General features: G+C 50.7%; 1 protein-coding gene across 1 annotated transcript in view; it reads right to left on the bottom strand.

Moving 5' to 3' along the window:
• LOC128279054 (peroxidasin) overlaps positions 1-12,093 on the bottom strand; it is a 28,452-nt gene extending 16,359 nt beyond the window's left edge. The window contains exons 1-4 of the mRNA XM_053017775.1: positions 11,849-12,093; positions 4,506-4,721; positions 4,215-4,286; positions 941-1,179 (exon numbers count right to left, since the gene is read on the bottom strand). Of these exons, the coding sequence (XP_052873735.1) occupies positions 941-1,179; positions 4,215-4,286; positions 4,506-4,721; positions 11,849-12,093 (772 nt within the window). The remainder of the gene's footprint in view (positions 1-940; positions 1,180-4,214; positions 4,287-4,505; positions 4,722-11,848) is intronic.
• Between the last annotated feature and the right edge of the window lie 2,381 nt (positions 12,094-14,474).

Below are 14,474 nucleotides of genomic sequence, written 5' to 3'. Positions count from 1 at the left end.
CAGACCAATCAGCTAATTTATCTACTTTGAAGTGTGAAACGGGTACCGAACGGTTCGAATCGGACGTTGCTTTTGCTCGGCGCCCGTAAACTTTATGTAGAAACTGAGCACTGAGTGCTTGCAAAGTCCATTAAATGAGTTTACTCAGTTTGTTCAGTGAAAGGTTGAAGAAAGTGTTCATTTACCTATCGCTTTTCCTAGATTGACTAAAGTGTCTTTCTGCTTTTGAGGAAGGAACATTCTTTGAGCCGACTAAAAGAGATCAACTATAGTATTCTAAGTATATTATATATTATTCTGACTTTAAAAAGGTCGAATAAGACCGAGAGATGGTAGATTTACTAAAAGAAAATGAATAATGAAGAACTGGGGACTAAACTGCTTAACAAATTTCATTCCAAAATTCTAAACCTTGACCTTTTTCTAATCAGTAAATATGTTTGGCTTCATTGGTTATTTCCGGCTACTGTTCCAACAGAATTTGTAACGTTTTCTAACAACAAAATGTGTATTCCACCTCCAATTCAAGAAACCTTGAGGAAACACACACATTTAATTGCGTTAGAATCCTTTTCGAGCCATTAAGCCCTCGAGACACTCAAGCGACTCGAGATTAAGTGCCCAAGACACGAAAATCGTCCGCAACGCTCGGTTTAAGCACCATAATTGATTTCTTTGACACTCACAAACCAATCGTAGTAATCAGCGGTGAAGCGTTTTTCTTCGTGTAGAAAGTGAATGGCGAACATCGCTCACGTTGCAACTTCGTTTTCCGTCCCGTAAATCGGAGGTCGCGGTCGCGCTGGTGATAAACGACTTCCAAGATATGAGACGGAGCAAAGCCAAAAAAAAAGTCAACGGCTGTCCCACTAATTAAGCAGTTCGACACGCCCGGTGAAACGCTGTTGAAACCGCTGTTGGCCGTGAAAGCTGAACTTACCGCAGTGAAAATCGTCCTCCGTGATCGCGCTAATTGGTTGCCCTTCGAGGGTGGGTGGGGTGGCGCAGGTGGCCCCGGCCACCAGGGCTTTCCGGTTCGGGTGCTGCATCGTCCGCACGAACCACAGCAACGAGCAGTCGCATTCCAGCGCATTATCGTCCAGCCGGAGCCGGTGCAGCGACGGCAACCCCTCGAAGCTGCCCTCCGGTAGGTGCTTAATTTGGTTGCCGTGCAAATACCTGCCAGGTGTGGGTGTGTGTGTGTGTGGGAGGAGTTAAATTAGTCGAAGAAGTGAAGCTGACCCGCACCCGCACAGCACGTGTCGCCTGTCGGTGCAATCAACCGCTTCCTTTCACGGCAAAGGGGAACTTGAACAGCGGAACGTAAACACAGCATGTGCAGGGGCCGTGGCTTTGGGATGAATTAAAGTGGACACCAAGAAAAAAGGATGCACTGGAGAATCGCAGCAGAGTGCCGCGCCGGTGGATGGGAAACATCAAAGTGCTTTGTAGATGAATTGGTTCCAAATACTGGGCGGAATGTAGGGAATCTCGGTTGCAGCTTTCTTTGGAAAATGTCATACCAAAATGTTGCTGTTAAATGTGTTTGCTAAATTGGTGGAGGAATTCCGCCAGTATTCTGATGCCCGCCAGCTGCAGCCAGATCGGGCTTCTCAGAATCGAAATCCCATCAAACGTTGTTCGCATCACACAGAATGTTGTGCGCCCGTAACATGGCTCGTAAGCCAATAAGTACCCACAACCTGCGTCAAAGTAACTCGAAGCAGTTCATATCCAACTTCTTACGTGGGGCCAATCTGCCCTAAAACCCGGGAACCGATTTCGTAATCAGATTTCCAGCATTTTCCTCTGTTTGCGCAGCATTTATTAAAAGTTGTTGCACCGATTTCGCTTCGCTTCTAATTATTTGCAGTATCAAGTGTCATCATTAACGCTTATTATTTCTTGGTCCCTCATCATAGGCAGCCTGGTCCGAAGGGACCACCCAGCAGGGATGAAGAACCGAGCAAAGTGGAGCAAGTATCGGGTCGAAGGCGACCAGCCTGCACGGGATGCCTAGGATGCCGGGGCAACGGCAACTGGCAACGGCAATGTTTGCTTTTAATTGCTCGCCCATTCGGCTGTGCGGCCACCGAATACGAAGGGCCCGACCGACATAGGGAGCCGGACCCCCCCAGGCGCCTGGAAGGCGTAAAAAATCTCGGCCACGTCGAGAATGGTTCCACCGGCCACGGGTCCCGGTTCCAGGAAGCTATTTCCGTTTTCGGTAAGCTCCTGCGGCAACGTTCCTGTTTTCTTCCCTCAAACACACTGTGTGTCTGGCCGTTTAATTTCATCTTCTACCGGAATAATCCGCTGCCAAAGGCGGCCGCGTTTTCTTTTTTGCACCGCCCATTTCTTTCCACTCCGGAAGCAAGAAAAGCACAACAGGAGATAGATTGCAGCCAGTGGAAACGGTACACACCCGAAAGGTGTTTCTTTTTTGGGCCTTTTTGGGCGCCGAAAGCGAAGGTAGCCGGTGGGCCGACGGAAAACAACAAAACCTGGGACCGAGTTTTAAAAAGCGTGAAGAATACCAAAACCAAAACCTCTACGATACTTTTAATTTCTTTAATGCACACCCACGTGGCTTCGACGGAGGACGTGGCTGTGGAGAATTTGTTGAAAAAACTAACTTCACGTAATACTTCTTGATTCGGCAATATCGGTAGAGTGGCAACGATAATGTCGAAAAGCTTCAAATTACACCCGGTTTGGCCCGGGGTCTTGATTCGGACCGGAAGTCACGGTACTGACGTTGCCGGAGTGACAGCAACAGCAGCTGCCAGCGATGTTTAGACAAGGCAATTTAAGTTTAACAGGATTGATTACGTCTGTTTAGAAAATGTTACTGTCCGCCAGTGCTTCTTAGTCCTTCAATTCTTAGTCCAACAATTTTAGGTGTGTTTTCTTGCTTTTTCGGGTCGATGTGCCCGTTTCGGGTCGATGTTGTCAGCCACAATTTATCACAATCACAATTGATCGATAAATCTTTCCTCCGTTTTCGTCGTTCTTTGATTTCTCTCGTTTTATTGCTTATGTTGCGAACCATAAGTTGCGAAAGGTACACAATGGCTAAAAGTTGGCGGTCTCCCGCCGCCAAAGGAATCCTTCCGCCTTGTGCAGCGAGATACAATGGCCCGGCGACGACGACGACGATGACGATGTTTTAGCTCTGCTCTTCAATCTGCCGGCAGCATAATCCGTTCCCGCTGGATCACGTACTCAAGGAGTGGAGTTTGGCCACCGAACCACGGCTGGCTGGGCGTGTTTTAATCAAATGGTTAATATAGCTGAGCCCGCGAGGCGCTTAGTTTAAATTAAAAACTGGAAACTTTGCACACACCACATTTTCCGCACTCCCGGTGGGCATAAGGTGCGGTCACTGCCGAGCGGGGCGTGTGTATCTGCGTCGAACATGTCCGATCCGTTAAAAGATTAACTTTTGTCAGCTATACACGTAGGTTCCGTAGGGCCACGGGCAGCGCATCGATCATCGGTCGCGGATCGTTGTTGGCCAGGAAATTAAAAACCGTTTTCGCTGGTTTCCCCGCGGCACGGATCGGGTCGTCAAAGTATTTATCAAGTACCTCCATCAGCTCCATCAGCCATCAGAGGATTGGATTATTTCGCACCCGCGAGTGGCCTCCAAAAAGAGAAGTACCCGTTTCGGAGAAGGACCTATTACGTTGCGAGTGCTTGCACCATTTCACTGCTCCAGTGCCAGGAAGTAATTGCATTCACTATAACACAGACACAGACAAAAGTACTTCAGCGCTCCGAGGGTTGCGGTAAATTAATTGCCAACGAAGACCCACACAGCGTTCTTCGTACGAAACCCACGATTTTACGGTGGAACCAAATTTTTCCACAAATTTTGATTAACGACGCTAATGATTCCCAAAATAGATCTAAGACACCAGTTCTCTCGAATTTAGCTAATTATAATCGTGGTAACTACCCCTGCAGAGCTGGGCCAGTTCCTGCGAACCACCCCATCCTTCTTTTCGGTCTTCGGTGCGAAAAATGAAATAATGGAAATCCCCGTTTCCCGTCCGGGGCAAGTTCGTAAATTACAACAAACAATCGTCGAAATTGGCTTAAAGCGAAAGTTTTCCTTTGCCGGCCGGATTGACTGCATTAGCGGCCGGGTTGGTTGCACCGGTACACGGCGAACGGGAACCGGAAGCCACCGGAAGCGCCACCATACTTACAGCCGCTCCAGCGATGGCATACTGGTGAAGGTTTGCGGTTGCAGCGCGCTCAGATTGTTGAAGTGTAGGTACCTTTTGTTGCGCCACGAAGCCCCGAGCAAAACACGCACCGGAACATGGAACGAAACAGCGAACGAAAAATTCGGTTGCAGAGCTCTCGGGGCGGAGTGAATGGATTTAGCAATCAGTGGCGATTCATCAATTATTCCGGAAGAGTTTACCGGAAAGCGCTCGACGAGCCGGGCGGACGATTTTTAGCGGCAAAAAATCCGGCCTGTCTTGCGTACTTACATGCTGTGCAGACGGTTCAGTGCCGTAAATGCATCCGGTGCGATGGCTGCGATCCGGTTGCGGTTCAGGTAGAGGTACTTGAGCGCCGGCAGGTCCCGGAACGCACCGGAGTGCACCCGCGTCAGCTGGTTCTCGTTCAGGAAGATCGTGTGCAGATGCTGCAGTCCCTCGAAGGCACCGGTTGGCACTTCGCGGATGTGGTTGTAGCGGAGGTCGCTGAAAGTTGAAGAGCGAGGGAACGAATCGATTAGCATTCGCCTCGTTACGGGGCAGTTAACGCAAACACTCTGGATCGAAAGATTGAAAAAATAGGTTCGGATGGACAGAGCAGGGATGCCGTTTTTTTGAAGGAATTTAATATTCAAGGTACCCGATATTAATTGAATCATTTAAAAAGGGGAGCAAATTATTGCAAAATTAGTACACGAAAGCTGTCGATGTTTTTTTTCAACCGGTTTCACCACAATTTATGGCCTCCGCTAGGTTCACTGCTTAACAATGCCACAAACCACAACATGGGTTCCCGGGGGCAGCATGCAGCTGTTGTGGGTCTATTTTATTTCCCTCACTTTGGCGGTGTTTGCGCTTACATTTGCGCCTAGCAGCATTGCGTTTTGCAATTTTCCAAAAGGAAAAAAAAGCTTGTTATAAAAACATAAAGCAATTACTTTCTTTTGTTGCAACAAACCACACGCAACGCACGGATCATTTACTATTTTATTATGCTCAATGTATTTGCATTTTACAGTGTCAATTTTCGTCGTCCACTTTATTGTCCTGCCGAAAGAAACAGTGAATTAATTTAAATCACACCCAACCGATCGGTCGATAACCAGGCGGCTATCACTCTGGTGACAATACAAATGGTATAATTTGTTTGACGACGCCAAGTACGCCAAGTGCGATATCTAAAAAGGAAAAGTTAGTACAAATCGCTAGAGTGCCTTTTTGACGGTCCGCCGCCAGCGAAGCCATTCTCCGGCGCGAGGTCGCGTCAGGACAACGCGTCGCATGAGTGCAGTCGGCTCCCGGGGGGGACGAAACGCTGCACGGTAAGTAAAAGCAAATCTAACTTTGCTAACGAAATATTCATATTTCCATTTGCACATTCCCATGGCTGGGCGAAGAGCCAAGGACTCAACAGTACGCTGTAAGGAGGGCCCCAGAAGAATGCAGCCAAAAGTCACAGCACAGATAAGTGAGATCGAGGACGGGGACCGGACCCGAAGCCAGGAGTGCAGAAAGTGAAATGTGAAGTCGGGAAAAAAGACGCACACACCCCAGATCGGTACCGTCGACAGGAATGGATCGTTCCTGGTCGAGGAGTAAAAGTTTTGCCACCACCCCGAAAGGCCATCGTCTTGATCAAACTTCTCCCACCGTCGGTCCCCGGTCGCTGGCAGCGTTATTTAAAGTGTTTTTCCACTAGCGCATCGACCCTTGGTCGAAGCAGATAGACAGACAGAGAGAGAGAACGCCCGAAACCGCTAGCATTCCACAGGTCTATAAATGATTCGGTCGGCACCGCGTTTTTCCGTCTTATCGCACGCTTTGTCGCCAGGATTTTTTTCTGCTGGGGTTCTTTTTGGCCGCTTCGCATGGAAAAAGATGTATTGTGGGCGATATTTTTCACGCGCTTCGCATCGTCGTCTCGTAAATCCCGAGATTTTCTGCCCCGTGCGACCCTCGATGGAGGCGCCCGGTTCCCGGTGTCCTGCGTCGGCAAATGATACAAAGCATGCCATATATCCGCCAACGATGGTTCATTGGCACCTGTTCGGTTCGGCTCGGCCCCGTCACCGGCCCGTGAACCACCCGCTGGCTGGCTGGCCCGGAGCCAGGAGCAACTTTCTCGAGGCGCCCAAAACTTGCCCAAACTCGGGGTTTCTGTGTCCCTCGCATCACATTCCATCATACGAATGAGTTGGGGCGTTTCAGGTTGGGTGAGTTTGTTTGCGCACAAATGGCAAGATCTGCCACTGGCAGTCCCTCGCCCTTGCGTTGGCGCGTCTCCACAGCATGATAAGTTATGATTTTTGGCGAAATAATAGACACAAGTGCTGCCAACGCGGGCGCGCGTACCAAACGGGCGCAAACTTTTACCCAAGCACCCACCCGGTGGGGGGTCGCTTTGGTTGCGAGCGGATGAAAAGATTGGCTCAACTTTGCATCCGAGAGGCGGCCCCGGCCGAAACTTTATCCTTCTCGCGACGACGACAACCCAAAAAAAAAACCCTGGCTCCGGAGTTGGGTTGCGCTGGCGAGAGTTTTGCAATCAAACAACGATTGTTGAAGCCGAATCGTCGGAAAATTGTTGCCGCCGCACCGGACTCCGATGTGATTATGAATTATCCCGTGTCTTGCATGGTACCCGGGAGGACGCTGCATAAACATGTCCCGTCTAGACAAGTTTATGGTCGTAGAACTATATTTATCATGCACAGATAGGACCACCCGGTTAAAAGTGCTCCCAATATCGATCCATCTTTCGTCCGGGCCATTGCGGAGGGGAAGAACTTTCATTACACCCGGAGCATGATAGCCGCACGATCCAGCACCAGCAGATGCTGCGCCGTTTTTGGACCAACTCTCGTGCGATGGCGACAACGGCAAGGCAGCATACGTCGTCGTCGTCCTGTAGCAGACGTAGACCAGTGTTGGTTCACCCAACGGCGGGCAGGACGGAAGCGTGGGGACGGGTGGTCCCCCGATGCGAAAGAGTTAGAACTTAATTTACGCCTGCATAAATAATTAACTTATCGTTCTTGGTGCTGCAGTTCCCAATTGCCTCCAATGCGGCACAGAATGAGAGAGAGAGAGAGAGAAGCACACCCTCGGCGAAGAACTTGGAAAGTGGGCAAATTTGTGTGCCGAGGACGGATACGGTGAAAGTGTGTTTTAAGGATGTGCATTTGTTAATGCCCGGACCTCCGCTTCCCGCGGGGGCGACTGCTGTGCGATGGCGAAGTGTTGTTGGAAATTTATGAGCAATTACCCGCCCAATGACACTCCACGGGGAGCACGGGTCCAGCCATCCCCCCGGGGGCAAGGACATGTTGTGGAGCGCTCGAAGAAGTACCCGGACCCGGTCCGACGGGTGGATGGATGGATTATAAAATCATGTGAAACCATGGAATTGAGCGATCACGCGTCACGGGAGATTATATCTCGGTGCAGGTCGCCGGACCGTTCGGATGAATGATTCATTGCCACCATAAATGATGTATTCGGTAAGATTCCTGCACAGTCATTCGGTCGGCTTATCGGCAGAATTTGTTTTCAAACCTATTTGCAAACAACAGTCAGGTTTGGTAAAGAATCTTGGAGGTTAAAAGTTTCCGTTGCCGGTCACTCAAAATGCTTTCCACTGATCCTTTTGATATTGCAACATGGTCACCAAGATGTTGGACTGCCAAACGACGATTTTGGAGCACCTATTCTTTGATTTTATTAACATCACTTGATGTCGTCCTGGCCGTCGCTCGCCCTTAACGCTTTCCCGACCCTCTTTGAACATTTTGTACCACTTATAAGCTCTGGTTTTCGAAAGAGCTTGACCACCGAAGAGCTTTTGCTACATTTTTCAAACTTTTTGGCAGCAAAAATTCACTCCCAATACCGTGAAGGATTTTATTTTAAAAGAATTAATAAATAAAACGTAAAAGAGGACGGCAAAACTGTCCAAATGATGCCAACAATCGGATGCCTGAACTCCTGACCAGACGTGGCCCTATCAAACTGCATTGCACACGAAAAGCTGCACAACAGCTGGCCGGTTTAAACGAAACTTTGAAAAATTGACCCCGAAACCAAACAATTTCAGGAGAGAAATTTATAATCAGCGTAAGAGGAAGCGAAAATGTGTACCTAACTAATTCACTTTCAATAGGTCCGAAGATCATCCCTCGCCCACACTACAGACTACGGGCCATTAGCGGGCTTCAGTCGCCCAAAAAAGAAAAGCTACAATTTAAAGCAGCAGGATTTAAAATCAAACCCCGAACCACTCCGGAGCTGAACCGCTGCTGCGTTCCGGAGTGAGCTGATCAAATTTACCACTTGAAACAACATTTCGAGCCCACATCAAACAAACGCCGCTCCGCTCCGGACGCTGACGGCTGATACTGAATTAAAACCAGCCCTTTGATGCTTCACAGTGCACGAGTGCCGCCCGGGTCCGTGCGGCGTGAAATTTGAGCCGGCCGACAACAACCGACAGTACAGTTGGGCACGGCAACACTTGGGGTCGGTGCTCGTGAAACAATATTAAAGTGAAACCCCTGACGGCTGGCGGCGCGATTCGGGACTCCGGGACCCGGGCACTGCATTATTGCGGTTTTGCACCCACGCACCCCAACCCCGCCAGCCGGCCAATCAGTCCCGGGACGGTGGGCGGTCGTGGCCACAAGAACGTTCCATGCTCGATTATTTACATTCCGGTCAACCGCACAGCGGAGCACGGGCACAAGCGGACCATAAAACCGGCACCAGCTCGCACCACGGTACAGGTCATTACAGACTCCGGCACCGGGTTCCGGCATTTTTCGGTGTCCCTCCGGACTGCTCCGGAGCTGCTGTTTGTACCCGAACCGAGGGGGCGCGCCAGGCTCCGGTTCAACATCACCGCATCGTGTTCGGGTGCGGTCCTGGACCTGGAGCCTTCTGAAGTGTCGGGGCCGGTAAAACTGTAAATGTAATTAAAATTATCCCTTAACTTATTGCTCCGGCACCGGACGCGAGAGAAGGGACCGGTTTCACGAAGGCCACCAGTTGGCCGCATGAACCGTACCGTCATTTGTCGCATTCTGTGTGCCGTGTTTCTCGCACCTAAGGGGTGACGTAATCCAGACCGGACGTGGCCAGCCAGCCAGCCAGCCCGGTGCAGTCCGTTCCGAAAGGAATGAAGTAGCAACCGAATGGAGTATTAATCTTTACGCTTAATGCCGTGCTGAGGTGGGAAGATTATCCAACCTTAGGGATTGGGTTTGGGGGATTGGCAATTAAATTTGCAAAGTGAACCCGAGAACGAGCCGGGACAACAGTTTGTTTGTCAATCGTCTGAAAATATTCCGACACGGGTCCGATTCACCGACCAAGGCTTGGCGCATCAACCGAGATTAATGCAGCGACCGAAGCAAGTCCTCGAAACGGGGAAACAATGGCCCTTTGGCAACAGATTCAGCAACCCTAAATCGCTGCCACTTTCAGAGAGAGGAAGGAACCCACATTAATCGGCTTAACATGACGGAGAACATTGGCCTCGTGTGTGTGTGTGTGTGCCGGCACTCCGCATAAACATGTCCCCGCATGTGGTACGCGGAACGGAACGACCAACAACAAATCAGCCCGCGGCCTCCGCGAGATGGGTCTCATGGGGTCGAGGCACGGCACATGAAATGAGTATTATTTTTCAACACGGTCCTATCACGCCGCCATCAAGCCGCGCCGCCAGCCGTGATCGCGGTGATGGATTCATCGTCCGGGAGTTCGAGTTCTAGGTCGGCGCGCCCCACACGAAGAAGCCCCATTCATTTGTTTGCGACCAAACAGGCAGGTGACAATTTTGGACCCCCCCCTGGGGGGGGACCCAAAAAATGGAGTAAATTTCCCAAATGGATAGCTTCCTTCCCATCGAAGCGAGAGCGAAGATAAATGGCTGTTTAAGGTTCAACGCCTCACCAACGTCGAGCGGATTGCGAAAGGTACGAAAACAGTGTCTGTTCCCCGGCCGAGGCTCGAGGTGTGTTGGGGTGGTGTGGGCGTTGTAATCCGATAGGGTGCCGAGATTTTTCTTAAGTCACTTCTGGCTTCCGCCCGGTGAACCCGGTGTGTGCAGTTTAATGGAACCGACAAATATGAACGACGGCAGCACGACGAGTTCTGGTGATCACAAATTGAATCTACTCCCAATCATGGATTTATTAGGGGCCAGCGACGTTGGGTAGACGGTAATGAATTGTGGGGTTTGTGTGCCATTTTTTACGGAGCACCAGGCGTCTCCATCAACGTTTCAAACCAGCAACGAGTATCCTAACGAAAAATGCGCAATGGAACTCAAATTTTTCAAACGTTTTATATACTTTTGCCAAAACCAATTTATCGTAAAATGAGAAAATAGAAGCAAAGAACGAAAGAACAGCAGAGAAAATATGCTTCGCGATTTTCACGTTCACTGCGCAACACTTCAAAACATAAAACCGAAGCCTTGCGCGCTAAGCCGAAAGCCTTGTGTGAAGTCTGTGACAGGCGGACGCATGATGGATGGCAGCCATGGTGGCCAATGTGTTGCATGTGCTGTGAGATTTTTATGAAGGCAACCTGCCATGAAGCCAGCCAGCCCCACGGTTCATCAAATCGGTCCCACAGGCGTCGTCAGCCAGGCCTGTGCGAACTTCACCTTTCAGCTTAATGTTGGACGCGCTGGTCTTCCAAATATGTAAAACTGCGCCATAACGCTGTGCCGTTGTTATAAGTATTAAATTCACACCCAAAATTCGGTGACTGAACCCAGAAAGTTGCTATCCACAATCAATTATCGGCCAGGCTAGGCGCTTCATCACTCCTGCGAAACATCAAACGCGCCTGGCGCAACCCCTATCGAATGCTGCCAACCTTTGATTGCGCTCCGATCGATTGTGGCCCGACAAACATAACCTAATTTGGAACGAATTTCCAAACCGACCGGCCATGAATCTTCCTAATCATCCACTTTTCACCATTTGCCGATCAAATGGGGCAATTTGTGTCCAAGCGCCTTAGCGTATCGAAATCCCCGAACGACGGACCAGCGGGGATTGATGAACAAAAATTAATCATTGAACCGGGAGGCGCAATGTTTTGGGCCACTGCGGTTGATTGTCTTCGGGGGAGCGAGCATAAAAAAGGACTGTCCGGTTCATCTTTTTGCCCCGTTTTCCTGTCCTGGCCACTTACTCCCGAACCGTGGGGTGAACGGGTTCGAGGGTAAAACCGTACGAATGTGGCAATAAAACCGAGTGTGTACAGTGTTTCTTATCATTCCTTTTATCACTGTTTACAGGAGCGGAGAGGGGTGCACGCGACAAGAACCGTCTGCCGCGTCGCGTGCGGGTTCGTAATCCATAAACGCGCTACATTATCGGGGCGTCGGGGCGTCGTTAAATTTGCATAAGTTTGTGCCGACCGACCGACCGACCTACTCGAAGAAAGGAGCTCAGGCTCGGGGTCCCAAAAAAGGGTCAGCCCTTTGCTGATGGGAATGAGAGTGAGAGCAACATCTGTGTGGCTCGATTAGCCCTCCCGATCCCGGACCCCCCCCCCCCTTGTGGACCGTTTTTGATCGCTTTTTTGCTGTTACTACTCACATAATGCTCGTATCGGGTGGCATTTCCGGGACCTTATCGAGCTGCTGCTTGATACAGCGCACCGTCCGCTGCTGGCAGAAGCACTTGTCCGGGCAGCGGACCGCGCCGACCATCGTCGGCATCATCGCCATGGCAACGCAGAGCGACGCGATAGCGGCAATTAGCAACAGCCTGCTGCTGTTGCTGCTGCTGCTACTGCAACCGCTAATCATCACCCGCCGATACTGCTGCTGCCTTCGCTCCATCTTGTGACCCTCGGTTTTCGTACACGCGTCAGCAAAGGTCACTGCTTCTTCTGGAACCCTTCACTTCAGCCGATAAACATGTGTGCCGCCGGTCGGAGTTTGCTATCAATGACGGTGCGATTAACACTGCACGGCACTATGTTGCTAGCGACTTCTTTCTTTGACGTTTCACTCTTGATTTCTGCTGCGTCGGCTTCACGGAGTCAGTATTAGCCAGTTCTTGGAGTTATTTAAAAGGCCAAGCACTGTCCTAGTTGGCTATGTTGAGCTGTCCTGCAAACGAACCAAATCGACATTTGAATCGTACAGATTGACGCAACAAATAACCTTCTAAATCATCTTGCTAATAACCGGAGCCAACACTTTTGGATCACAACTTTTCCAATAGATTCCCCGTTCCCTGGTAACTTTCTCGACAGTCTTTGTTCGAGTGTTTTCGCCCAAAAATTTCATTTCACAGCACTCCGTATCGTTCCGAACCGCCGTCACTAAACGCAGCAACTTAACGAATGTTTAGGGCCCCCCGAAAAGTTTCCCGAGCGTTGTTCTCGGTGCGCCAACGGTGACAACGCGCAACGATTGAAGTATTTCGCAAGACAAACAATTTTCCAGGCCTACTCTGAAAGGGCTCGCCTTTTTTTTTGTTTTGTCACTCGACACTTCCAAAGGAAACTACTGGCTGGCAGGGCAAGGCACTGGTAAGAATCCTTTCGGTGCCCGGAACGGGCCGGGACACTCCGGGCTCCGGGCGTTGAGTTCGTTTTTAATTAGCAAAGTTTCCGGGTGCAGCAAAGTCGGACCGGAAATTAGATCGACCCGAGAATGTTCCAAGGCGGACCGTTCCATAGGGCAGCGCCGGGCCATCCCATCCCGGGGTTGTCCGGGGCCGCGGCCATAATTGCATATTGGCGCGGCGACGCATCCCTGGGTTGCGCTTTTTGGCAAATTGTTTCCCGAGTGTCCCGGCCGGGCCATGCGGGTCCCGACATTCCGTTGCGCTACGGCCCCTCCGTTGGTCGGTGTAAAGTAGTTCCAATTTGTGGAATCGCTGGCGAGATGGCTAATTAATTGGATCCACATTCCGGGCGGCGAAACTTTTACGCTCTTTCTCGGCTGTCGACTGGAATGTCCTTCAAATACCGGAAAGGTATGCTATGGAGCCGATTTTTACGCAGCCGGATTTGGGCCGCACCGGAACGGAATGTCTTTTGGCGGTGGATGATGAAGGCCCCAACCACAAGGACATCATCCTTGTGGACGTACCCTTGAAGGCTACCAGCGGAAAGCGCAGGGGAGCTCAGGGTTAAAGCCGCCTATCGGGGGCAGCAGCCGAAGCGTTCAATCAACGCAACGGAATGGCAAGATCCGACGGACGATGACGGCCACAATAAAGTCACCGGACCGACCGACCGCGCCGATACCGAAAAAGCCGGTTCCGGGGCCCCACCGTGTAATGCCGATAGTGTGCCTACCCCGATTCGGCCGTTTCCGCCGGATACGAAGATAAAAGCATCGGCAGCTCTCGGAATAGTTGAGTGCCGCAAATGGGGCTCTCTGGCCGGCTGGTGACTTTCGGTGCTTTTGGGACGACTTCTAAGGAGCCGAGGACCGAGCAAGAAAAAAATCCCCCATCCCGGTCCGCACGTCTGCGAGCGCTTTATACCGCCTCCAGATAAAAGGATTACGTGTGGATGAGGCACACACACACAGACAGGCCCGAGGGCTTTGGGCGTTTGGGGTTTTTCCCGTGCACTTTTAATCGAATTACGGAGTAAGCTCTTAGAAGCAAACGATTACTCCGGATCTTGTCAGTTTTGTTTGTTTGCACTAAAAGACACAAATGATTAAGCCAAGAAACTACACTGACTAGAGGTCCTTAGTTCGGTTAAGACCGGTCCTCTTAGCCTTGAGACTGGAGCCCGACCGAAGAACCTTTCCAAAGCTGAGCGGACTATTCGCCCCGCGTTGGCAGCAATTCCATCGAGAGCCACATTTCGCATTCCGGCCCCGGCTCCCGGTCCGACCCGGCTAGGATCCGCTTTTTAGTCGTCCGTGCCGTCGAAGCGCAAAGTAAAGTTTGACCGTCTACTACTCGTTCATCCGTCGGACGTGATGGAATGGCTTCCAAAGTTTGTTCGTTGGTTTTTGGTGGTCCGTTTCCGAACCGAACGCGGCTGACGATTCCCGGCAGCCCACTAACCTAACCGCGGAGCGTGCATATTTACTTTCGATTTCCACTTTGTTTATGATCTCCGGAAGCGGTTGCAAAGTAATAAAGTTCGGTCGAGCGGACATCCGCCGATGCGGCGCGATGATTGTTTTCTCTTTCAGCATAAAAACCCCTCCAACGATCGGTCGGTGCTGATAACCGAACCGACACG

Source organism: Anopheles cruzii, chromosome 2 (genome assembly GCF_943734635.1).
Source record: "Anopheles cruzii chromosome 2, idAnoCruzAS_RS32_06, whole genome shotgun sequence".
NCBI lineage: Eukaryota > Metazoa > Arthropoda > Insecta > Diptera > Culicidae > Anopheles > Anopheles cruzii.
The sequence above is the reverse complement of the archived record's forward strand: the minus strand, read 5'-3'. Positions and strand labels throughout refer to the sequence as shown.